This window comes from Ictalurus punctatus, chromosome 5, assembly GCF_001660625.3.
Source record: "Ictalurus punctatus breed USDA103 chromosome 5, Coco_2.0, whole genome shotgun sequence".
NCBI lineage: Eukaryota > Metazoa > Chordata > Actinopteri > Siluriformes > Ictaluridae > Ictalurus > Ictalurus punctatus.
The window spans coordinates 839,555-867,054 of NC_030420.2; the positions used below are offsets into that span (position 1 = coordinate 839,555).

The 27,500-nt window shown below is 43.0% G+C and overlaps 2 protein-coding genes across 2 annotated transcripts in view; one reads left to right on the forward strand and one right to left on the reverse strand.

Annotated features, from left to right (window-relative positions):
- Positions 1 to 2,240: 2,240 nt before the first annotated feature.
- LOC128632870 (mucin-17-like) lies at positions 2,241 to 4,096 on the forward strand (the record flags this gene model as incomplete). Its single annotated transcript, XM_053680546.1, has 2 exons — positions 2,241 to 3,017; positions 3,104 to 4,096. Coding segments are annotated over 2 exons (1,770 nt in total), but the record flags the coding sequence as incomplete, so codon positions are not given.
- Positions 4,097 to 13,493: 9,397 nt separating this feature from the next.
- The window catches only part of gfra2a (GDNF family receptor alpha 2a), a 74,057-nt gene continuing 60,050 nt past the window's right edge, over positions 13,494 to 27,500 (reverse strand). The window contains exons 5-9 of the mRNA XM_017466928.2: positions 25,091 to 25,200; positions 24,367 to 24,507; positions 21,441 to 21,556; positions 16,935 to 16,988; positions 13,494 to 16,600 (exon numbers count right to left, since the gene is read on the reverse strand). Coding sequence (XP_017322417.2) covers positions 16,478 to 16,600; positions 16,935 to 16,988; positions 21,441 to 21,556; positions 24,367 to 24,507; positions 25,091 to 25,200 — 544 coding nt within the window. The 3' untranslated portion in view covers positions 13,494 to 16,477. The remainder of the gene's footprint in view (positions 16,601 to 16,934; positions 16,989 to 21,440; positions 21,557 to 24,366; positions 24,508 to 25,090; positions 25,201 to 27,500) is intronic.

Consider the following 27,500-nt stretch of genomic DNA (forward strand, 5'->3'; position numbering starts at 1 on the left):
AGAGCGCGGTGTAGAGCGCGGTGTAGAGCGCGGTGTAGAGCGCGGTGTAGAGCGCGGTGTAGAGCGCGGTGTAGAGCGCGGTGTAGAGCGCGGTGTAGAGCGCGGTGTAGAGCGCGGTGTAGCACTAACACCTGATATCACGATCAGTAACGATGCATCCCTAATCATCACCATGGAGACTGGCGTTCTCTTCAGTGAAAGCTTTACTGTTCACCATCAGGATGTTTCTGGACAAACTCAGACTTTCAGTGAGTGATTGGCAACCGATAATCCACAGAGCTCATTAGATTACGACAGCTCAGACACAAGCACCGAGCAAGACGGAACCGAAGTCTACGGCGTCTCTGGCATTTGACTTCATCATGGTGTGAATAGATTAACCTTTCTGTCATGGAACACTACCCTCACATGGAGAATTAACACATGGCCTCGATGGAACAGCGCTAAAGCAGCCAGATCAAATCGTGTCAGCAGTGAATCAAAGCCTCGCAGATCAAACAAGCCAATCTTTATCCTCCTTAACACGACCGAGGGTTACACAAGAACTTTCAAAAGAACGAGTGCATCTGAGGGAACGACAAAGAACCGCTTTCAATTTTCACTGAACTCTTACATCAAATTAAAATTCTGCAATGAAAACCCTCCACCCGTCCCAGATGTCCTGTACGGTTTCAGGGTTCCTCAAGGGTTCTCTACAAAGCCAGAACCATGTCTGAAACTCTGCTGTAGGGTCGTGCTTAGAATCTTTACGAGGTCTCCCAGTTGACCAAACTTTCTACAGGGGTTCTACTTGAAATCTTTTTTTGACTGGCAAACTGTCCATTACAGGGTTCTGTATACCCCTGGAGAACACCAAGTAATGTTCAATGAACCCTTTGGTTCAAATGTGTGCAGAGTTTGGTAAGGTTCTATGCACAGCACTACAACAGAGTGCTCCCCTTTTTAGAGAAATGAAAAAGGAGAGTGCTCTGTTGGCTTTCTAAAGGGGTTCTCTTGGGGAACTCTTAAAACTTCTCTGAAGAACTGGAACAGGGGTTCCCAATCCGTGAGCAGAGCATCTGTAGAAAGCCAAGGATCGTTTGAAGAACCCCAAACTCTCAAGAGTTCTCCCAAAAGATCAAACACTACACATGTTCCAAACATGCTCTTTTAAGGTTATTCGGCTTTCTAAAGGGGTTCTACTTGGAACTCCCTACCTGATGGGCAAACACTCTATTATAGGGTTCCGCTTAGAACCAAAAACTGAAAAAAAGCATATAGGATGAAAGATTATCCCTATTATTATAGCAAGAAACATTCCTCCAAAAATGTTCCTCAAAAGATCCTTAAAGGTTCCTTGCGTTCTCCAGTGGTTCTACTTGAGACCCAGTTCCATACAGGATGCCACATAGGACCTGTATTGATTCCCCCAAAAGGAACAAACTAAAGAACCTTATACGGTGTTAAATAGATTTTTCCTGACTATCAAAACAATATACCTTTTGAAAAAAGGGTTCTTACGGGTTCTTTGAGTATTTTAAGGGTTCTAGAATTGGGAAGTGGAACAGGAGAGGAATCTGAGGATTCAGGAGTTGAAAGCTGATGTGAAACAATCTGTGTGTACTGATGATTTTTCCAGAAGGCCCTGAGTTTCTTTTTGTTTGACTGTCGCTGTTCTTTTACTCAACATTGACACAACATTCATCCAGAAAGTAAATAAATAAATAAATGGACGCTGTCCGTCCGGAGAAATACATTTTTGATTTATTAATGTTTAAAAACTGAGGAATTGAAAATGGACTGTAGTGTAAACAAATAAAATCAAATAAAAGCTCGGTGTAATTTGTTCATGGTGAAACTAAAGCTGTGCAGGTGTGTGTGTGTGTGTGTGTGTGTGTGTGTGTGTGTGTGTGTGTGTGTGTGTGTTCTCTTTAACATTCTCCCAAGTGCGGTTCTCTCCATCACTTTCTCAGATTAATGAGCTCACTTTAAATGCATGACTGTTCAAAGCCTTCAGCCTTCACTCCATCAATAAAGTGTGTGTGTGTGTGTGTGTGTGTGTGTGTGTGTGTGTGTGTGTGTGTGTGTGTGTGTGTGTGTGTGTGTGTGTTACGAGCGGGATAGCTGCAGGTTAGAAACACATTAATGTGATTATGAGAGAATGAACACAGGCTTCATTACTGCAGTGTAAGTGAATAATAAAGTGATTTTAATGTTACGGATCACACTGTGCCTCTTACACACGCTGTTCATATCACATTTATAACAACTCTGTCCCCCTCGACTCTGTCCCCCTCAACACTGTCCCCTTCGACTCTGTCCCCCTCGACTCTGTCCCCCTCGAGTCTGTCCCCCTCAACACTGTCCCCTTCGACTTTGTCACCCTCGAGTCTGTCACCCACAACTCTGTCCCCCTCGACTCTGTCCCTATCGACTCTGTCCCCCTCGACTCTGTCCCTATCGACTCTGTCCCCCTCGACTCTGTCTCCCTCGACACTGTCCCCCTCGACTCTGTCCCCCTCGACTCTGTCCCCTTCGACTCTGTCCCCCTCAACACTGTCCCCTTCGACTCTGTCCCCCTCGACACTGTCCCCTTCGACTCTGTCCCCCTTGACTCTGTCCCCCTCGACTCTGTCCCCTTCGACTCTGTTCCCCTCGACTCTGTCCCCCTCAACACTGTCCCCTTCGACTCTGTCCCCCTCAACTCTGTCCCCCTCAACACTGTCCCCTTTGACTCTGTCCCCCTCAACTCTGTCCCCCTCAACTCTGTCCCCCTCAAGCATGTCCCGCTCGACTCTGTCCCCTTCAACACTGTCCCCTTCGACTCTGTTCCCCTCGACTGTGTCCTCCTCAAGACTGTGCCCCTCAAGACTGTCCCCCTCGACTCTGTCCCCCTCAAGACTGTCCCCCTCGACTCTGTCCCCCTCAAGACTGTCCCGTTCGACTCTGTCCCCCTCAACACTGTCCCCTTCGACTCTGTCCCCCTCGACTCTGTCCCCCTCGACTCTATACCCTTCGACTCTGTCCCCCTCGACTCTGTCCCCCCAACACTGTCCCCCTCGACTCTGTCCCCTTCAACTCTGTCCCCCTCAACTCTGTCTCCCTCAAATCTGTCCCCCTCAAGACTGTCCCGCTCGACTCTGTCCCCCTCGACACTGTCCCCCTCAACTCTGTCCCCTTCGACTCTGTTCCCCTCAAGACTGCCCTTCTCGACTCTGTCCCCCTCAAGACTGTCCCACTCGACTCTGTCCCCCTCAAGACTGTCCCCCTCGACTCTGTCCCCCTCAACTCTGTCCCCCTCAAGACTGTCCCGCTCGACTCTGTCCCCTTCAAGACTGTCCCCCTCGACTCTGTCCCCCTCAAGGCTGTCCCCCTCGACTTTGTCCCCCTCGACTCTGTCCCCCTCAAGACTGCCCTTCTCGACTCTGTCCCCCTCAAGACTGTCCCACTCGACTCTGTCCCCCTCAAGACTGTCCCCCTTGATTCTGTCCCCCTCAACACTGTCCCCCTCAAGACTGTCCCCCTCGACTCTGTCCCCCTCGACTCTGTCTCCCTCAAGACTGTCCCCCTCAACTCTGTCCCCCTCGACTCTGTCCCCCTCAAGACTGTCCCCCTCAACTCTGTCCCGCTCGACTCTGTCCCCCTCAAGACTGTCCCCCTCGATTCTGTCCCCCTCAAGACTCTCCTGCTCAAGACTGTCCCGCTCGACTCTGTGCCCCTCGACTCTGTCTCCCTCAAGACTGTCCCCGTCGACTCTGTCCCCCTTGACTCTGTCCCCCTCAAGACTGTCCCCGTCAACTTTGTCCCCCTCGACTCTGTCCCCCTCAAGACTGTCCCCCTCAAGACTGTCCCACTCGACTCTGTCCCCCTCGACTCTGTCCCCCTCAAGACTGTCCCGTTCGACTCTGTCCCCCTCGACTCTGTCTCCCTCAAGACTGTCCTGCTCGACTCTGTCCCCTTCAAGACTGTCCCCCTCAACACTGTCCCCCTCGACTCTGTCCCCCTCAACACTGTCCCCCTCAACTCTGTCCCCCTCGACTCAGTCTCCTTCGACTCTGTCCCGCTCGACTCTGTTTTAATGATGAGGGTTTGCTCGAATGCCACGGTAATGAAATGACATCATCGTCCAGCCCCCTGACATCACCGGTCAGATTCAGTTTCAGATCAGACCTGCAGAACGGTTCCAGTTTAAGCACCGGGATTTTTTTTCGCCAAGGATTACTTTTACATGAGGAGAGTTTAGTAAAAAAAAGAAAGAAAAGAAATCCATAAAAATAAAAAATAAATACATAAAAAGCAGCAGGGTGAGTGAGTTCTGTGAAGTGAAGTTTGAATGAATAAATTCAGAATATTTTCAGAGGAAGGTCACTTCAGTTCGTTCACTTAAAAATAAATACCAAAAAAACATAAATAATAAATAAATAAAGTCGTGAGTTGACAAAAGAATGTCCGAGTCTCTCTTTCCCATCATTCCTGTGACAAAGTGTGAAATGTGGATTTATTCTGTGTGCCGCTTGCATCCGCATGATAACGTTCCCTTTTCAACACACACACACACACACACACACACACACACACACACACACACACACACTCACGTGCACACACACACACACACACACACACTATAAACACGCTTCTGTACTTTTTCTTTTTTCATCCCTCTTTTAAAACCTCCATCTTCATGCTTAATTGAATTTCCTTCCTCGGACAAAAGTGACTCCATTGTCAGCACTCTTGATTATGTGTGTGTGTGTGTGTGTGTGTGTGTGTGTGTGTGTGTGTGTGTGTGTGTGTGTCCATGGTAAGTGCTGCATGAGATTCTGTAATAATTTCCAGAAACACTTTCTACGAAGCTCGTATTCATTAGCAGAGTCACTTTTATCTCTTTGAAGTTGATTATTTTCCTCTAACAGCACGTCCCCAAGTGTTTTATTCCTTACAGCTTTACCTCTGGCACTGGAGACTCCTTCCATAAATGTTAAGTAAACATCTCGTCCCTGTGAACGAGTGGTTACTATAGTAACGATAATGTATCAGAACGAGCGTGTTAATATAAACCTGCGCTACTGTCAGAGCTGCTGTTATAGAAAATGAAGCAACACCTCCTGACCAATCAGAGTCCAGAGCTCAGCAGTGTTGAACAACTGATTGGTTAATTAGCTCGCAGGATATTAGTGAGCACATTAGTGAGCTTTCTTCTTGGATGAGTTTGGGACACGACCTTCACCACATGTATAGACCATGTGATCAACTCTCACATGACCTTCCCTGACATCTGAGGCACATCAGGTCACTTTAAGATAAATAAATAAATAAAAAATCTACCTTTCGTTAACTGTCAGATCAAAGCAGGAGAGGAAAATACGCATTTATGCTCTCAAATTGCTCGTCTTCTTTCATTCTGTCTCAAAGAATTCTCTTCAAAGCCGTCCCAGCTGCAGGTGAAGTTCTCGCCCATTAATAGAACATCATTTTGGGAGAACTTTAAACAAGGTTTACTCAGATAAGACTATTTTTTTTAACTAGAGGCAGTCTTCGAGTTCCTCTTCTGGCTTTCATCTTCTTTCTGCTTGCCTCTTTGAACACACACTCGCAGGGATTTTGGAGGTAATTGAAGCAATATGTGACCGCCATTTAAATTCCATCAGGGGGAAAATGTCAGAGCGTGAAGACGAGCGGACTCAGGTTCTCCCGACGCAGAACATGGCTAATAACCGCACTGGAGTTTCACAGAACTGGAAGATTTACTTGCACAACATCCGTCACGAACAACATAAACAACATAAACAACATAAACAACATAAAACCTTAAGAGTTTACAATGCTCTACGTAGAAGCACAGAACAGGTTTCAAATAGAACCCTCTTAGGAGTTTAGGAACCAACACCTTCACGAAGAACCCTTTAAGGTTTCCTTTTTTAAAATCAAAGTTGGTTGAAAGTCAAAGTTAGAACTCTTATCAAATTATTATTATTATTATTATTATTATTATTATTATTATTATTATTATTTAATCCAAAGCTCAATAATTCATAAACAAAGTAAACTGTTTAGTTCCAGTGACAGGAAACTGTAACGCTGTCGAATACAGTGAGAAAGTCGTTACTGGCGATGTTGTGGGAAATTTGTTACTGGTGATGTTGCTGGAAAGTCGTTATCGGCGATGTTGCTGGAAAGTCGTTATCGGCGATGTTGCTGGAAAGTCGTTATCGGCGATGTTGCTGGAAAGTCGTTATCGGCGATGTTGTGGGAAAGTCTTAAGTCGCTAGCTGTGATGTCAAGTACAACTTTGCGATTGGCTGAACAGATTTGAATAAAAAGCTCCACCCATTTTTTACCCACAGGTCCCTGCCCTTCAGCCCTGCTATGATATGATCTCTCACACGAGAGCAAAATTGATCTTTTAGTGAGAAACAAATTTAAAAATAATTTTTGTTCCAGTCTGTGAGGAACTTCTTTGCTCTCAGCAATAAAAATGAAAACACTTGACATAGCAGCCTGTCAGAAAACCCCGAGCAGGCAACTAATCAAAGTCACAAAATCGCCTGTGGAGAAAATAAAAAGTGATGGATAAGAAGAGTTTCAGATAGAATTCGGAGACTAACCTAAAACACCTCGTAGTAGTTGATTGTTTTAAAATGTGATGATATAGTGAATGTTGGTGTTTGACGGACTATCCAGGACGGTATCTGATTGGCTGCTGCTCTCTTAATGATGTCTTCATTACAACCATGTCTTTGCATTCATATTAAAATGAACCTTTATTATTACACTCTTATATAGATATAGAATCATTGAAATGGTTCGACACAATGAATGATTCAAGTGTTTTCACCAAATTGAACTGAAAATGCGATTTATAATGATGTCTCCAGTCTCAGAATTATTCACCCCCTTCATGGCGAGTATCTTTAGTACTCAGTAGAGCTCCTTTTGCTGTTATGACCTTCTGCAAAAGAGATGCAGATCTTCTGCAGCGTTCCTGAGGAATCTTCTCCCGTTCCTCATGAGCACTGGCCTCCAGTGCAGTAATATTCTTGGGTTTTGTGCTGCAGCCGCCTTCTTCACATCCCACCAGAGATTTTCTATGATTTTCTATTTTCTTCTTCTGCACCAAGCCTTGGTGGAATTTTTATCGTATGTTTGGGATCACTGTCCCGTCGGAAGGTCTGATGACACCCAAGCTTCCTCATAGACGGCGTGATGTTTTCTCCTGGGATTGCCTGATACTTCACTGAATCCATCTCGCCTTCCACACGCTGCAGGTCTCCAGTGCCAGAGGATGCAAAGCAGCCGCAGAGCATCACCGAGCCTCCACCATGCTCGACTGTGTACAGAGTGTTCTGTCTTCATTCTTCTTCCTCCAGACATACCGCTGATCCATCGTGCCGAAAAGTTCCAGTTTTGTTTCATCGCTCCACAGAACAGAATCCCAAACCTTCTGTGGATTATTTATATCATTTTGAGCGACTTTTCTTGTGCTTTTGGGTCAGTAGTGGTGAACGTCTTGGAGTTCTGGCATGGGAACCTTCTGCGTTCAGTAAACGCCTTACTGTGCTCAATAATACCTCAGTGCCTGTTACACCGAGTCTCCCACAGTCACAGTCCCCCCCCGTCCTTTTTTGATCATTAATTAACTGTAATGACCGAAACAGTATTTAATCAGAGGGACTGTTCGAGATTATTAAAAGAAAAATCATTATTTAAAAAAACGGGACAGCTAAGATTTATGTAAACATCCTGTTTACACATGTAAGGTTTTTTTTTTTTCTCCAGATATATCAGCATACTTAATTAACACACACTAATTAATGTTTATGTTAATTAGTAATTAATTGCGGTTGGATGAAGTTCAGCTGAATTTCAGCCTGTGAGTTATGATCGTTTGTGTAGCCGGGGGTGAAATAAACATTTCTTAACGTATGTGCTTAAGATTCAGTTAGCGTTTGAATAAATACGGATTAAAACGTGAATAAATTCATTAGTAGACTAGCGCTATAATTAATGCTCGTTAAGGGAATTTTAACATCACAACCTCCTGACTTTTATTCCAGTTATCATTTTCTTGTACATCACTATGTTCCATTAATGAGAAAATAATATTCAATATGAATATTTATGAAATAAATAACACGACTATAACAGATAAAATAATAACATTTACCTGATGATCACCTGAAACACATCCAGCTGCACACACCTGGTTTACAGCGACATGTGATGTGTTTTTATTATTATTATTATTATTATTATTCCCTCGAGTGAATTCTCTCGGCTCCTGTGGGCTTGAAAAGGAATCTCCTACGATTAGATCTCGTTTGAGTCCAATTAATAAGGGTTAATTAAGCGTTTAACTGAAAACAAAGACTTGTCCGATGCTGTGAGTAATGTAGACATTTCCTTCCTTCCTCTCGTCTCTGCGAGGAGTTTAACAGCCAGTAATTTTCCAGATGAGATCACCCGGGCCGGGATGTCAGTGTGGAAATTCCTAGTAAATAAGCGAGTAAGTAAGTAAATAAATAAATCACTCCTATTTTGATTCATCAGAAACAGGAAGCGCACTTCATTACACACACTGTTTGCTGTCCAATTAGGATCTGTATTTGTATTCTGACCTCAGGCGCTCGGCCGATATTCAGAACTTACGTGAAGGTTGTTATTTATTTGAAAATATGCAAATTTGCGCAAGCGAAAATAGTCTGTTTCATTTCCTCATTTCCGCCTCCTCGGGTCTTAGCTCCTCCCCCTGGTCACGTTTATTACATCATGTGTGTTTTATTTGATTTAATTCTGTTTCTAGGCCCCTGGCTGAAGAATATAGGATCGATGAGGCATCATTTGAAGAATTTGAGTGGATTTGTACGTGGTTTTCTGCTTCCCGTTAAAAGACGAGCTCGGAGGCGGTTTATTTTTTGTGTCGTTTAACCAAAAGATTTTAGCACTATGTTTTTTTTTTTTGTTTGTTTTTTGCGTAACACCCGTTATTCAGGTGGAGATGTGAGATTGACACGATGAGATATATTTTTTTCTACAGTAAAACTACAATAAAATTCCACAGAAGAAACGAGCCCGAGCGAATCCTCTGAGACTGATTCCTCTTTCCATTCCGTTATTTAAAATTATTACGGTTGATTATGTTGTGAATAATTTATCCTCCCTGCCAAAACATCTCATTACAAAAAGCAGCGTTTTTATTCACAAGAGTCTGAATGGAATCCCGATGGAACGCGACATCATTACATGACGTTAATGAAACCGTTCTCAAGCGAGTCAACGATCCAACAACGGAACAAAAAGAAAACCAGGCGTCAGTCAGTTCACACGGAATTTCCACTTGGAGGAATGACGGAGTTTGTGGGCTTGAGTGTAATTAGAGTGATGGCTATTTTATTCAACACAGATCTATAGAGTGTAAGGACTGTTATTAGCATGGCCATGTGTGTGTGCTCAGCAGTGCAGGCTCAAAGGGCAGATGAAGTGCTGATTAAAGCAGCTCTCTGTGCACTGAATCACCCCTCTCACCGCCTCGCCTCGCCTCGCCTCGCCTGCACCAGCGATCACCCCGAATATCACACCATTAATCATCGCACGGTTACACACACCAATTAATCAGAGCACGCAGAGCCGACACGCCGCGGGGTCACACTCGCACTGCGAATAAAATATATTACTGTCTGGAAACAGGAAGTGGAAACAGTTTGAATGCAATAGGATGAAGGAGCAATTTGGAAACAGGAAGTTGGAAGCAGAAGGAGATAGGAAGGAGGTACAGGGAGAGGAAGCAGTTTGGAAACAGGAAGAGGAAATGACTTGGATACAGGTATAAGAAGCAGGAAGAGGGAGCGGTTTGGCCAAAAGAGGAATTGTGGAAGCAGGATGAGGAAATGGTTTGCATGAAGGAAGAGGAAGCAGTCTTGACACAGGAAGAGGGAGAGGAAGTAGTTTGGAGGCAGGAAGAAGAAAGAGGGAGAGGAAGTAGTTTGGACACAGGAAGAGGGAGAGGAAGTAGTTTGGACACAGGAAGAGGGAGAGGAAGAAGTTTGGAGGCAGGAAGAGGGAGAGGAAGTAGTTTGGAGGCAGGAAGAAGAAAGAGGGAGAGGAAGTAGTTTGGACACAGGAAGAGGGAGAGGAAGTAGTTTGGACACAGGAAGAGGGAGAGGAAGTAGTTTAGTCTGTTCATTGGATGAAAGAGAATATGTTTAAGTTTTCCCCTTTGTTGTTGTTTTGTATCTCAACTTTTCACCCTTCCAGTTTCCTCTTCCTGTGTCAAACATCCTTTCATGTTCTAAACCACTTCCTGTGTCCACACTGCTTCTTCTTCCTGTTTTGTAGAGTTCTGTATTGTGCATGCAGTGTATCTTGTGGAGGAATCGTTACTGATCCACGCAGGAGCTTTGTTTCTCATTAAAAGAGGTTTTGCTTCTAAAAATATTCCTCGGTTCCCGGGTTGGTGGTTTCAGGTCTCGTCTGTTGAGCTTCATAACGGAACACTGCGTGTCCTCATTTCCACCAGCGTCCACTAATGAGGACGAGGAGATTGGAGGAGATCTTTCTTCTCCAGCCGAACGCTTTTGAAGCCATCTGCAGAACGTCTTCTCTTTTCACTGTTCCTCAATAATTGATTAGCGTTTAGACAGAGCTCTGCAGTGTGTGTGTGTGTGTGTGTGTGTGTTTATAGTGAAGCTGAATGGGTGTCTGTGTGTGTGTGTGTGTGTGTGTGTGTGTGTGTGTGTGTGTGTGTGTGTGTGTGTGTAACTAGAGTGTCCTGTCCAGCTGAAACGCAGTAAGATAAGCCCTATCATGTTGCGCTTACTCAACACGTTTCATGTTTAGCTTATCTTCCCTGTGTCAGATAAACAACATCCACCATGTTCTGCGTGTGTGTGTGTGTGTGTGTGTGTGTGTGTGTGTGTGTGCAATAACACTAAGCAAACTCTCCTGGTCTTTTTGTGCAGTTTTTTGGGGCTGTCAAATCAAAGTCACCTCATTTCACTCATATTTTAACCCTGATGTCCGGCCAAATCCGGCTCTGAGCTGGAGCAAGAACATCTGGACGTGTGTGTGTGTGTGTGTGTGTGTGTTTCACTACATGCCAAACTGCCTCTTCAAAATTGTAAGTAAAACCCTTCTGCCGCTATCCTCCACTCTTACTTGGTTGCACTTGGCAATGATTTTTTGAAAACTTCTTTCAGAATAAAATCGATAACATTTATGAACAACTTTCTCCTCATCCCTCGACTGAGAGTCAGCTTACCTGCTCCTCCCTCCCTCATCTTAGTCCTTTTCCCTGTTTCACCCCAAGTCATCCTTCAGACATGAGATCGTTTTGGTAAATCCAGCACCTCTGCTTGCTCTCTTGACCGCGCTCCTACTCCACTTCTCAAGGCATGTTTACTCACTCTCTCAACTCCTGGTTCTAATATCACAAACACTGCTCTGGTCACAGGTTCTGTTCCCATCACCCTTTAAAACTTCCACAGTTACTCCCATCCTCAAAAAACCTTTTTTGGACCCAGAAGTCCTCAGCACCTACAGACCCATATCTAACCTTCCATTTCTATCTAAGCTCCTGGAGAAAGCTTTCACATCACAACTTCAATCTCATCTGTCCAGCAATAGTCTATATGAACCTTTCCGCTCTCAACACAGTACAGAACCTGCGTTCCTCAGGGTGGTCAATGATCTACTTCATTCAGCTGACTCTGGTTCCATTAGCATTCTTGTACTTCTGGACCTGACCGCCACTTTTGATACTGTTGATCTCACCATACTGCTTTCCCAGCTTCGGTCTCAATTAGGCATTTGTGATACATCACATCTCACAAATAGACATTTCATCTCAGGGAGTTCCCCAAGGTTCCACTCTAGGTCCACTCTTATATATTATCTATATGCTTCCACTCGGCTTCGTTATTCGTCACCACGGCCTACACCCAGCTCTATCTCAGCTCCAACCCCTCTACTCCACTTCCTCTCTCTCCCCTTATAAACTGCCTTGGCGAAGCCCGAAATCCTCATCACCGGATTGCTCTGAGTAAGGTACATTAATATAATCTGATTAATCAGTACCTTCTGGCCAATCAGAAGCCAGTGCAGTGGTATAACAGTAAAAGAATATCACCCTCTGTCGTTAATAAACCTTCGGCTATATCATAAACAAAAACGTACAGTTGATGTGAATAATGTACAGTGTTAAAGGTTTGAGACAACGTGTTAGGTGTGTGATTACATTAGCAACTTCAAAGCAGTTTGGTTTGATACGTGAAATTTTATTGATTTTATTTAGGGAAGATGTTCTCTCATCTTTGGGAAGTTCTTGTATATGAGGTGAAACATGCTGTCATTCCAACTGAGGTCAAGTTAGTGTTTTCTTGTTTTGATCATATGCTAACCTTGAGTAAGAACAACCAACCAACCAGCCAAACAACCAACCAAACAACAACCAAACAACCAACCAACCAACCAAACAACCAACCAATCAAACAACCAATCAAACAACCAACCAATCAAACAACCAAACAACCAAACAACCAACCAAACAAACAACCAATCAAACAACCAACCAAACAACCTATCAAACAACCAACCAATCAAACAACCAAACAACCAACCAATCAAACAACCAAACAACCAACCAAACAACCAACCAATCAAACAACCAACCAACCAAACAACCAACCAATCAAACAACCAGCCAATCAAACAACCAAACAACCAACCAACTAATCAACCAAACAAACAAACAAACAACCAATAAAACAACCATTCAAACAACCAAACAACCAACCAAACAAACAACCAATCAAACAACCAAACAACCAACCAATCAAACAAACAACCAATCAAACAACCAAACAAACAGCCATTAAAACAACCAAACAAACAACCAACAATCAAACAACCAAACAAACAACCAATCAAACAAACAGCCAACCAAACAAACAACCAATCAAACAACCAAACAAACAAACAACCAATCAACCAACCAAACAAACAAACAACCAATCAATAAAACAACCAAACAACCAATCAAACAACCAACCAATCAAACAACCAATCAAACAAACAACCAAACAACCAACCAAACAACCAAACAAACAGCCATTAAAACAACCAAACAAACAACCAACAATCAAACAACCAAACAAACAACCAATCAAACAAACAACCATTCAAACAACCAATCAAACAACCAAACAACCCACCAACCAATCAACCAACCAACCAAACAAACAACCATTCAAACAACCAACCAAACAACCAATCAAACATCCAAACAACCCACCAACCAAACAACCAACCAACCAAACAAACAACCAACCAAACAACCAACCAAACAACCAACCAACCAACCAATCAACCAACCAACCAAACAAACAACCATTCAAACAACCAATCAAACAACCAAACAAATAACCAACCAACCAACCAACCAAAAACCCACAATTAGACCCAATACAAAAGAAAGTCACATTTCATTCGTGTACGAATAATTCATGAAGTTACGCAAGTTATAAATGAATTATGACTTTAATATAATGAAAAAAAGGACATTTTGTTCTTTACAATATACTTTCAGTTCTGCAAAGCAAGCTTTTTTTTTATCACTCCATTGCCATAGCAATGGAAAACATGGAACTTTCTGTGAAAATATTCCTCAGTACACGCTGCGTCGACTCAGTGCTGTCGAATGGAGCATTAGCTTACATCACTTAAACAGGTACATATGCTTGAGACATCTAGATGAACCCTTTTGGTAATCGTTCTGTGTGTTTTTTTTTTTTTTTTAGTTTTTTACAGTTTTCTGAATATTGATATTTACATAAACGTTAATTGCTTCAGTTCCTTTCGTTATGATGCATACGGATCTGCGTTTATTCTGTAGTGTTACCCAGCGTCCTTTGCGTCTCTGGTGCGAGTCCACCTTCAACGTGAACTATGAGGGAAAAAATAAGGCCACGTAATAGATTGCACATAACTGGATAAACACAACGAGATTATTTCATTTTGTAGAAACGGTATATGACGTGACACGAAAGCAGGGTGTGCAGTTCGTAACTCGCGTGCTCGGAAGTTCGTTTCCTGGTCGCAGTTCCACGGTACATGAAATCATTTCGGTTGACGACAACATCCCGGTCTTTTCTCAGCAGGTAACTGTCTGACGCTCTACACTGTCTCAGTGTTCAAGTCCTTTGGAGAACTATTGTGACAATGACCAAACTTGTGAAAGTGTGTCCAAACTCCTTCCTCTTCTCGTGTGTTTTTTTATCAATTCTTCAGGAAATCCAGATGGATCCGGTCTGAACATGCAGCGTTCAATACTCTCCTTTCTGTTCCCTTCAATCACCCCAGAATAAGAATTATAATAATAACAATATTCAATACAATCATCGTTCTTGACTTCAAGACTTTCACATTATAATTATGTACAATTAAAAAGAAAAAAAAAATCATATTTCAAAGGATAAAATTATACACGTGGGCGGCCCATTAGCATCGCAAGCCCACTTGAGACTGGAACGAATTCTCTTTAAGTGGTCACTCTTCTGGATTAGATCTTTTTAGATGATTACTTTTTCATCTTTCTTTTCTTTTCCTTGAGTTAAATCTGTCAGGAAAGTGCATAACGGGACTGAGAAAGCTGTCAACGACGACGTGCTCTCGCATCGTGTCGACAGGATGCGGATTTAGAATTCAAACACTTCACTCGGAAATAAACACGCCACGATGAAGGTAATTACTCCGGACCGACAAAAAGTGAGTGAGAAAAGAGAAAAGAGGAGTCATGAAAGCAAAATCTAAAACCGCCTTTCAGAAAAAGGGAACAACGGATACACTCAGAAGGATGGAACGTTACGAATATGAATAGATTATTCCAAAAGTTCAGGGTTTTAACGGCTTGATGAAACTCCAACTCTCTGAAAGATGGTGGAGTCAAAGGTTGTAAGAACATGCCAGGAGCTGAAGAATCCAGAGTGTGACTGCACAGTTTTTCTCCAAGATGGTATAGTCCAATTGTGAACGCAATATCTGTCCCAATTTCTCCCCAGTGCTTCTCAAAAAATGATCCAAATCATGGGATGACTCCATTTTCATCCAAAGATGGCCGGTCGAAGAAGGGTGCACAGCCACGATGGAACCCTCTGTTTCTTAAAAATTGTGGAGTCCAGGATGGAAAAGGATTGCTGAATAGAATTTAGTAAACCCAGGCGTTCTTGAAGATGGTGCAGTCTTGTGTTGGAGGTAGGGTCAAAAGAAAAGATGGTCAGGACAGACCCACAGAATATTTTGTCCACAGAATATGGTGGTGTCCAGGCAGTAATGGGGATGTTTTCAGGTTCAGGAGAGACTCTTTATTTCCCCTGAACGGTTCAATCTGGGTGTAAAAGTATGACTGCACCCCATGTTTTCCCGTTATGAAGATGGTGCGATCCAGGGATGAGGTAGGATGAGAAACCATGATGGGGATGTGTTCCTCAAAGATGGTGGCTTTCAGGGTCAAGATATTTGTCTCAGAATGGTGGAATCTGGGGGATGATAGTACCCCCAGTGCTTCTCAAAGATGGTAGGTTCAAAATCTTGATGGGATGACAACATTTTTCCATGGTTGGAGAAGTTTGCCAGGCCTTGATGTTTTTCTCAAAGATGGTGGTGTACAGGGTCGGAAAAGAGAACGGTGGAATCCAGGCGTAAAGGCATGACTGCACCCTGTTTTTACTGAAAGATGTGGAGTCCGGGGGGTGGGGGGTGGGGGGGGGGGGGTGGGGGGGGCTTAAGGGCATTTTAAAATCCCAGTTGTTACTGAAGATGGTGTGATTCAGGCTGGAGGCTTGGTTTGCTCAAGGTGCAAACCAATGATGAAGACATGTTCCTCAAAAATGGTGGTTTCAGGGTCCCTTATTTCTCCAGGTATAAAGGCACCCTGTGGTCCTAAAGGGTCAAGGGTCACCACTATTTTTCTCAGAATGGTAGAATCTGTGTGTAACAGCATGGCAGTGACACATTTCTCTCAAAGTTAATCCAAGGTCGCAGATGTGTAGAAGGTCATGATGGAGGCTTCTGTGTCATCATAGTGGTTTCCAGAGTAGAACTATAGACTAGGATTCCATTTGGCTCCACAATGTTGGGTTGATGGCACCCCAATTTGGTCAAAAGGTGTGGTCCAGACAGGACGCTGTACAGATTTACCAAAAATAAAAGCAAGGGAGACTTTGTATTCAGTTCATCCCACTTAATATCGAGACAAAGTCATTACTGTCAACTTCCTCTATCATCTATCAACGACTTTTCTCTTATTGTTCTGTTCTCCACTGATCTCAGATAGATGCGCGCTTTACGATGCTCTCACGCCTTATTTTTGTCTTTGTTGATCTTTTTTTTGGTAAGAAATAACATTGCAGTATAGAGAGGACAGACAGACAAGCGAAGTGATTCTGTATTTTGGTGGAGGGTCCAGAGACTCCCTCAGGGTTAAGACTTCAGGTTGAGTTGAAGTTCAGAGGGCAATGTTTCCCAAAGCGAAGACCAGTGAGAACATCCATGCCTCAGTGCAGAGCGCCAGTCTGGCACTCCAGTTTGAGGGGTTCCACACAGGGTTCTCGTCAGGTCCTATAACGTCCTTCAAGAGAGAAAAGTCAGAATTAGATTAGCATCAGTCCAGTTAGCTATTCTACAGTCTGAACGTCTAAACCCTGACCCAAATAACTACTATTACTGTACACAGCACGCTACGTAGCTAGCACTCACAAGTGACGTTTTATTTGTTAAATACGATCAGCTAATCACAAAATTGCTGGTATGACATCACAGCTATCCTGAAGTTAGTTTTCTTCCTAGCATGTTATTTTGAGAAGCCATAAGAAGTCGACTTAACCTGAAAGCTATTCTAAACAAAATAACTATTAATAAATCCAAACGTACACCCCTTTTCTCCAATCTAAAAAATTAGTTACCTCGTCTTCTTCACAGGTGATATCTTTTGAAGTGCTGCACTTTGGTTCGTTTTCCTGAATAATGAAGGACAAGACGAGAAAATCAATCAGAAGCTAAGTTTACTCACTCATTTCACATTCGTGCAAGCTGCTAGCTTTGTTATCAATTGCTAAGTATTTTACAATTTCATTTAGTTGCTAACAAAAGCTTTTGGTTAAATCTGAAATTAGTAACCTTATTACAACTTTAGCTAGTTTACTATTAATACAAGCTAGCTAATGATATTTTAAATACCAAATATATATATATATTTAAAATAAACGCTCGATACAATCCTTATGACGCACGTACGAAGCGTCTGGTGCATCAGAAGTCTCGTCCGGATAAGAAAACGGAATAAAATTTTAATTTCTGTCGCTCCGGTGGCGAAGCTCGGAGATACGTGGTCTTACCTACTCCAACAAAGCGCTTTTCAATTAGACGTGTCTTACACTGCTGGGTTTTTTTTTTTCTTCAGCCGGCGCTGTGGTACATCAGATGTGAGTCACGCTGACATTTGCAGTAAGACCACTGAGGCTTAGTGGAGATCATTGTCTCTACACACCTTAAAATAGAGCATACGCTGAGTGAGCGGTGTGTTTCAACACCGCTAATTAGCTCTTTCTCTGCTTGCTTTATAAAATCCTCACACTCGAGCGAATTAAACAAAAACCTGAGAAGAGAGATTACAAAGTAGCATCCTCCGGCTGACAGGAATGCATCTCGTTAACGCTAAACAAACACAAAGGAAAAAAAGAGCCTATCATAGCCGTTTCTTTGGTTGCTAGCAAGCTTAGTAACTGTTTTTATTAGTGGATTTATCTGAAACTTGCTTGTATGACATCACTATAATCCTTTATTCCCCCACTCTGGTGCACTGCTTAGCATAAACTTGCAAAAAAAAAAAATAGCAACAGTACACAACGAATAGTTTACCCGATGTTAGCGTGCTTGCTAGCTGACGTGCACAATAACAGCTTGACGAATGTTGATTATTTTATTGTTAGCAATAAGAAGCAGTAAATAACAATAATTACTCAATAAAACAGTCTGTAGTGTTAGCTAACTTTGTTAATTATGTAGCGTCATGTAGCCATGTTAACTTTAGCTAATTTCCGTACTTAGGAAATGTTTTTGCGCACACTGGCTAGCGTAGTTAATGTATAACAATAATGCTAACAATTTCATTTTTTTCACATATATTGCAGTCAGATTGTAACACATGAGAGCTAACTCAAGTTGCCAAAATATTAACCTTTTGTGTTTTGTGATTGGCTGACCAAATTTAAGTGAAGCCCCGCCCCCTAATGACCAGGATGTTCTCCTCATCTTGCATTTAGTTTCTCTTTTGGATTCAGTCTCTACAGTAAAATGTCCAGCCTGCTCACATTCTCTTTTGCTATTGCTAACTCCGTAGTTCTCTGTAAACGTTTAATTAATATCTCAGAATGGATCTTAAGTGGATTTTCCGTAACGCTCTCTCGGCTCTGACAGTCATCCGTCCGACCGTCGTAATCTGTCTCTTGTCTTATCTTTGGCTTATTAAATGTTAGACAGTGGACGCCATTAGAGCAGCGATTCTCTGATAATGTAAGACCTGTTGACATGTTCGCGCCGCTATCGGACAGGAAGTGACATCGGTCATATGTGTCTGCGTAATGGTTTACGATGGGAGGGATTTAATAGCGGACCAGTGGAGGGGTACGACGAGCGTTCGTGTGATAAATACGTGCGCGCCATGGAGAACTGAACTGGATTCTCACAGCATGGCGTGTTGCTTGTAGATGTTTGTTTGTAAACACTGCAGCTACAGTTTTGCCGATTGGACGGATGGTGATCGAATGCTGATGAACTCGATGCAGCGGCGCGCGTCATGCGCTCATTGACGTCTCCGCTAATTCCGCCGTAGTTGTCTCACGTTGTCTTTCTTTCACCCAAACACGCATTAGCATGTGCGTAAGCCTGCTGTATTCTTCACACCGGCGCGAAGTGTTTACGGCGCTGGCGGCGTGCGAACGACTCGACGAGGAATGCTTCAGCTCGGGTTTTACGTGAATTACAGTGACTCACAGGTCACAAGAGGATATGATGATAAACTCTCCTAACTTGTAGCTGAAGGCAGGGCATTCCACAGTGTCTCTGGAGCCATGACTTGGTTCTGTCTGCTGAACAAATTTCCTTTTGAAACAGGAAGTAACGCATTCAAGCCGTCGCTTGACGGCTAATAGCATCGAGATATACCACACCGCCGCCTAATCCAAACAATAGCTTAGCGCGCTAGCTAAAGATGGAGAACGGGAAAGAGTTTATAACGACGGCGTTGTGGAGGATTTCTCATCATCGCCTTCACCTACGCTTAGATTTCATAGACGACGAGATCCTGTGTGTTTTTGCCCCACGTGTCTGAGCTGAGCTCAAGCAAAGTGCCAAATTCTCCATCGGTCCGAGGTTCTATAACCCCACCCTCTTCCACACAAATAAACTCCGACGGATGGAAAAGGGAAAAGAACACGCAGACTAACCATGTTTAACGCTAACGACCTGATGCTGTAGAGCAAGACACGCCCCCTGGGGGCGGGGTATATATGTTTTAGAGAGCATTTAATGGGGTGAACATAAGACTAGTACAGGATGAGTCATCGTGACATTGTAATTGCTTTCATGGAACTGTGAAGTTTTTGGTTTCCATAACACTGAACAATTTGTGTAGAAACAACTTTTTAACATTTTTATTTCAGGGGCATTTTAAAAGGCATACGATGATGTTATGTTTATTAGGATTTTAAGTTCTCACAGCGAGGCAACAAAGTTATAATGATACACATCCAGGCTGTGATGCGTTCGCAAGAAGGGAAGATGTCAAGAGAAACGGCTGAAAGAAACGTCACTTAGAGATTTCTGTCAAAAGGAAGATGAGAGCCAGAAGCGTGATCAGGTTTTTTTTGTCTCTCTCTCTCTCTTTTTTTTTAAATCCGAACAGGACTAGGCGAGACTTACGAGACTCTGCGTGAATCCTTGATGCGCGACTGACAGGCTTTTGAATTGTGGCAGGAAATTTAAAAAATGGCTGTGCTCGGCTCCCTCCAGGCTATCTCTAATTATAAACTTCCTGCATGAATGCTTCTTCTGTCCTGCGTTCGCTAATTACCATATCTGCCATAAATCGTGGTCCAGACACACAACCGCCGAGTCAATACTGGCATCTATCGCGCCGTCCCCCGGGGGTTGGCGAGAGGACACATTTTTCAGCAGTTTCCTGCTTGTATTGTTCTCCTACGTACTCATTCTTTAACTCGTTTCTCTTTTAGACGTTAATTAGAGGCCCATCACTGCTGCACGAGGGCTGTTTACCGACAGTTGAAGCAAACACCGGAGGAAAAAAAACCAGCGCGTTTGTGTTTTGAGCAAAATGCAGAAACAATGGACAAAATGTCAATTCATTCATTATCTGCGAGGGTCTGTTCTGCATTCGCGGCTTGATTAGTCCTGGAATTGTACACGCGACGCTGATTGAATACGTCGTGCCACCAGGGAAATGATTATCTAGTGTGTAAATATGTTTTCCTTTTTAATGAGATGCCATGTTTGTGTGCAACAGTGCCGTGAGGAAGCATTTGTAGATGTCACCAGTTTAGATGATTATTATCTCCTTAAAATGATTCTAATCGTTAGTGTAAAAGCATAAGATTTATTTTCTTTCTCTCGGTCAGAGGACAGTCATGCAGTTAGCATGGATTTCTCTCCACGCTCTCGGAGACTGAGTCTGTAATCCTTATTGTAAAGAATTACAAGCAATTATTACGATCTAGCGTTCCTGTTAAAGCAATCTCCCCCCAGCTAATTTGTTTATTCCATTGTTCCTGGCAACAGCTGGCAGATTTCCACCACCATTCTCACTCCGTCCTTATTACCGGCTGGAAAACAAGAAAGTTTAGGACACCAGCGATTGGACATAGCGTATTTTAAAAAATTTTCTCGCACGTGTTGCTCGTCCTTATTTCATGCACGAGCGAGGATACAAAAAGTCAAGTCGCGTTTGTCGTTCGCATCCGCAGCCTTTCGCATCACGTGAGGAATGTAGAGAAATGCAACTGTGACTCGATCAGAGCCGGAAAAATAAGATCTTACCAATCAGAGACCAAGCGTTAGGTGTAGCAATAACAGAGGTCGATTTAAAGAAGGCAGAAAGGAGTCAAATAAGCACCTGGTTAGATTCCAGATCACGTCACCTCATTTACATTTACGGCTTATGTTTTTTCTTTAATACACCTGAGCAGTTGAGGGTTAAGGGCCTTTCTCAACGGCCCGACAGTGGCAGCTTGGCGGTGCTGGGGCTGGATCTTACGACCTTCTGATCAGTAACCCAACCACCGAGCGACCACTTCCACCTCAACTACCACGTCATGTGAGAATGGTGGCGTCTCAGATAAACCGGGATCAGATCTGTTTAAAACCGCTTCCCAAAATCTGAAGAGCTGAACACTCGCCTCGTATTCGGGTTTGGTGGTGTTGGGGTAAACAGTCGGGTTTGTGCGAGGGACATTGGGATTCGTTGATGCTGTAGTCTTTGGGACATCCGTCCCAAATGCCTGTATAGCGTTACCTGTGGAAAGATGAAAAGGAAGATCCTAGATTAGCTTACCCGATTAGCTTTTTCACTAACTGTCCAAGAACTAGAAACGGAAACTGCTTTTCTTTCCCAATACCAATCATGTTAATGGAAACCTGAGTAATGGCCAATGCTGAAACCAATCCCACAGTGAACTGTTTTGCTTTTCTGCTCTGACATGTTAGCCACTCCTGACATGTGCTAGCTCCTTGCTGGGGTTGTGGTAATAAATATGCTTATAGTTATCATTGTGCAACCTTCTTTACGTCACGTTACATTATACTGATGTAAAGTTCATGCGTTTGCATTATTCCTGTGCTAATTTAGAGGCCGTGCTGACATCACGGCAGTTTATGAGTTCATTTCTCCTTCCAGAGGAAACCCTTCACGCCGGCTACTCAGTGGCATTACTGTTACTCGTGCATGACCTTCTTCATGCCACTTTTTGTGTGTTATGTTGTGCTACAAGCATTTCTGTGATATTTCAGTATCTTCTGCTGATATCGGTATCATCCCTACCCAGAACTCTCCTTTTTCTCATCCTGTGTTCTTTGAGTTCCTGCTCTGGCTCCTTCAATTCCACGCCAGATCACAGACAATAGAAGAACTATAAAGCTGGTAATTGAAGGTGATTATAATATTTAAAAGTCAACAAACTGGACTGAATGTGTTTCTGATCTTTTATTCATCAGATCTACTGAATGGTAGGAAACTCCCGGGCACAAATCCAGTGGTGTGTCTTTCACAGACGGCAAAGACAGACTTCACTGTCTCGTATGAAAATACAATAGAGTGAAATTCCTGCCTCTGTATATCGCAACTTGTTAGGAAGCCAGCGTCAGAGTGCAAAGTCAGCTATGATTCATTGCCCCTGGAGCAATTATGGGCCAAGTGCCTTGGTCAAGGGTACAACGGCGTATCTGTGGTAGTCCTGGGATCGTTTGATCACCACATTTGAACTTTAACCTCTGAGTCATCCCTTCCAAGGCTCTGATCAATAATCCTGGCTTCTTGCAAAGACAGCCTTTATTATCACATAGTAAAACACAGTAGACTGGAATTTCTTCCTTCACATACCCCAACAGGGTCAGAGCACAGGGTCATAACCTTCAAGTCATCCTTTACAAGGATCTAGTCTATATATCTGGTTCCTTTCATAGACATAGACTTGATCATTACAGTACAGTGTCATTCTTTTCACATACCCCAGCTTGTTAGGACGCCAGGGTCAGAGCACGGGGTCAACCATGATATGGTACCCTTGGAGCAGGATAAAGGTTACGAGCATTAACCTTGTTCAAGATTCCAGTTGTGGTTCTCTGGTAGTCCTGGGATTTCACCTCGACAATTCTGATCAGTACGTCTGAACTTTAAACAGCAAGCCACCCTTTACAAACATCTGGTTAGTCTGTAGATCTGTTTTCTTCCCTAGACAGCAAATACAGCCTTTATCGTAACCTTTACAAGTACAGTCGAGTGAATTTATAATCTCTGCAGATACCAGACTGCCATCAAGCTGGGGTCAGAGAGCGGGGTCTGCCATGCTACCGCACCCCTTGAGAAGTTGAAGGGTTGAGAGCTTTGCTTAAGATCCTAGTAATGGTGGTGGTGGTGGTGGTGGAATTGGGATTTCAGCCCAATTGGGAATACCAAGTTCATCCATTTTCCACCAGAATTTGTCATCCTGTCTAACACTGTCCAGACTGGGAGCAGCACAGTGGCCTCTATCAGACAGAGCAGCACCGCCTGAAGCAGTTGGGTTTCTTTAAGGCGCTGTGGTGGAATTGTTCATCCTCAAGAGACCACAAACTGTACTTCTTAGGCTGCACAAAAGTGAGTGGATATTGATGTTTGAAGTGTTAGCTATTCATTCCCAACAATTCCTAGCTAGATGTTGAGAAGCTGCATCCTGCTTTACACCAGGTTTAATGCTGGGTTTGTGGATCAAGACTCATTATCAGGATTTACTGTACGGTATAGGAGCGTATACTCATATTAAGGCTGTTTGGTTCTAGCATTTATATCATTTTTCCATGAGAAGAAATGAACATAAACATAAGATGAAGCTCACCCTCTTGCTGAGTCAGCGATGGGTTCTTTCATCTGATCTTTTTTAGATAATTATACCCTGCAGTCAGTCTGTTGTTGCTGGAGATTGTGTGTGTATCTGCCTGTCTCATCATGTCAGCTTGCGGTTTGACCCCTGAAACTAACATTAGCTCAAATGTTTCTCCTAACGAACACACTGTGAGCACTGTACACACTAGGGTTCTGCTCCTCACTTCTAAAGCGCCATGATCCATTACACTCGCGCAGCACTACAGCAGCAGGCTCCAGCAGGAACATCCGACTGTCAGATGGAGGAAAATAATTATCCCCTGTGTGGCTACAATAACTTCAGCGTTCACGAGGGACGTGATACACTTTCAGCTCTTCTAACAGGGTCCTATCACACTCATACAAGTGTTTACACACTAAAACCGATGCATTTAGTATGTATTAATATTCAATTCCAGGCCCCGCCCACACATTTACAGATATGTTTTTAATTTTCTCTGTGTTTTGGGGACCAAGCCACATGAATACAGCTGTTTGGATCACAGAAAAGGAAACTTTTTTTGAATTTTTGTTCAAAGTGAAAAGCTCTTATCATCCGCATCACTTCCTGCTTTTTCATACAGTTCTATACAGGAGGCGGGGCCTGTGGTGTAGCGTGACACCAAACTGATCAAAGAGCAAAACTATCGTCCTGGTTCTGGAATGGTTCAGTAATAAAGCGGTACGGTTCTCGATGTGGTTCTTACGCAGACAGGTGTTCTCTCTGAAGTCCCGCAGGAACTTCTCGCACTCTTCCTCCTGGTTTCCGCTGTTCTTGCAGCTGCACCACGGTGAGATGGAGAAGTCCGTGTGATTGGCGTCCTCGTAGTTAGGAGTCATGTCCGTCCCTTGGAGAGGAACAGAAAAAAAACACAGACAATGAGATGTTAGAAAAATCTAGCATCATGTGTGTCTGGCAATGTCTGCCTGTCTCACTGTCTGTCTCACTGTCTGTCTTACTCTCTCACTGTCTGTCTCACTGTCTGTCCTACTCTCTCTCTTACTCTCTCACTGTCTGCTTGTCTCACTGTCTTCCTGTCACGCTGTATGTCTTACTGTCTCACTGTTTTCCTATCACGCTGTATGTTTTACTGTCTCATCGTCTGCCTGTCAAATTGTCTGTCTGTCTCACTGTCTGTCTTACTGTCTCACTGGCTGCCTGTCACAGTGTCTGCCTGCCCCTCTTTGTCTGTCTGACTATCTATGTTACTGTCTGTCAATCTATCTTATTGTCCCTCTGAGTCACTGTCGGTCTGTCTCAGTATCTGTCTCACTGTCTGATGAGCTATCTGTCTCTCTGTTTGTCTGTCTCACTTTCCTTCTGTCTCACAGTCCCTCCAGTGCCTGCCGTTGACCTTTACAGCAACAAACAAATGACTGACTGACTTCCTGTTAACAGCATCTGTCTGTCTCACTGTCTGTCTGTCTCACCAATGAGGCCGGTGTAGGCAGTGAGACAGGCCTGGTAGTCGTCATTAGGACAGGTGCTGATGGAGTCCTCACTCATCTGACAGTGTGTATGGAAATCCGCCAGTCTTGACCTAAAAAAACAAACAAACAACCCATCTGAGAATGCTTTACAGGTTATGGATCAAGAGACGTGTGTGTGTGTGTGTGTGTGTGTGTGTGTGTGTGTGTGAGTGAACAATCTCTCTACACATTACTGAATTATCGTTCTCTCTCTCTCTCTCTCTCTCTCTCTCTCTCTCTCTCTCTCTCTCTCTCTGTTTCTAAGTCAGCATGCGGACACTGTGACCTCAGAGGGTTACAGATGATGGGGTATATTCATCCTGCAGCCAGAGAGGACACGTCATTCTCTCTCTCTCTCTCTCTCTCTCTCAAGTTCGAAGTGTACTTTTATTGGCATGACTCTTTTAACAATGTTGCCAAAGCAAAATAATATACAGAATATCTAGAAAACCCGATGTGTAAAGGAAAATAACTCATTAATTCAATAATCCAATAATAAAACACTCAAATGAATATTCATTAATTGAATTAAACAGAGGTATTACAGCAAATCATCAGCATGACCAAAATGATTCACTGATTCAAAAACTGATTCTGCCCAAAAACTCAAATTCACCGAATGAGCGAGGAGTAGATTTCAGTCATGACCGAAAGATTCACTGATTCACTGAATGAGAGACAAGCGAATCTTGGTCATGACCGAAAAGATCCACTGAATCAAATACTCATTTGCTGAATGAGAAATGAGTGACTCTGAGTCATGATTGAAAGATTCACTGATTCACTGAGAGTCAAGCGAATCTTAGCCATTATCAAAAGATTCATCGATTCAAACATTGATTCACTGAGCGTGAGGCAACCGAATCTTGGTCATGACCGAAAAGATTCACTGAATCGAATGGCATAGATCGGCACACGCACGATTACAAATACACGACTCACGTAATTCACAGATGTTTAAAAAAGAAATGTAAAGGATTGACTCAGTAAACAGTACCAATTTATTCACCTTACTGACTCTGAATCAGTCGTAAGTGAATCGAGTCTAGTTCTAACCCGTGTTTAATCCCCATTCAGTTGTATTCGGAGCTCAAAAGTTGCATTTAAATAAAATAAATAAAAACCGAACAGGCCACAATATGTTGTTATATTCTGCAGTGTGACTTTCACCAACGAAACCTTTCTAAAGATGAAAATCGGTTATGAAAGTCTCTCTCTCTCTCTCTCTCTCTCTCTCTCTCTCTCTCTCTCTCTCTCTCTCTCCGGTGATTTGTTTTAGAAAAATGTCACACAGTGCAGTACAGGTATTACTAACCGTCGCCAATTTTCTGTCTCTCTCCTAAAACGGAGGTTAAAGTTTTCTTTTTCTGCCCACACACACACACACACACACACACACACACACTTACAGATGTAATCCATCATCAGTAAGTCACAGTGTGGTCGGCCGGCGTTTCTCCGAGTTATTCCAGCATTTCTGCGTGTGGTTATTTTGTGAAACGTCTCAGGTGATCAGATTTCATAACAACTCATTGTGAGCTCCAACTTAAACACGGTGTCCCTTCACGTCAGGGAAATTTCACGCCGCCTCGGGGGATGTTTTATAAAAGAGAAAACACTGCTGTCAGCATTAATCAGGTCTCAGCTTTCCCTCACAGGCCCAAGTGTTTTTCTCTCCTCGTTTGTTATTCGGTGATGAAATAAAACCCAAACGAACAGGAGAGACGGGCTTCTGACGGGGCTTCGTTCGGGTTTTACTTACTTCTTTTTTTATTTTTACCGATGTCTGGGTTTAAATAAGTTCGAATAAATGCACCAAAATAAGTAAGAAAGTGCCAGAATGCTGAGTGATATGCAAATGAGGTACACGTGACATCACAACATGTTTTGTGTCTTTTTCCTAATGAGGTTCTTTGACTTATTATTATTATTACTAACATTTTAATATCATTATATCGTGAATACTTGAATACACAAATACTTCATATTCAGCTCCATAATTATTGGCACCCTTGATAAAAAAAAAAGAAGAAAAAAAAAGGGTTATAAAACTGCTCTTTTTGGTTAATTAGCATAATCTCATGTTGAGCACTCGCACCGCTCAGCGATATGCAAATTAGGTACTTGTGACATCACATGCTGTCTTTTAAACTTGCCCTGAAACATTCGGCATGCAGTGTATATTATATTGTTATATGTGCATATACATGTATATTCACCTCCATAATTATTGGCACCCTTGATAAAAAAAAAAAAAAAAGTTTTCAAAACTGTCCTTCTAGTTAAGAAGTATAATCTTACGTTGAAACGTTTAAAGAACGGATCTAACGTTATATAAATCATTAACAAAGTCATGTGTCACATGTATTGG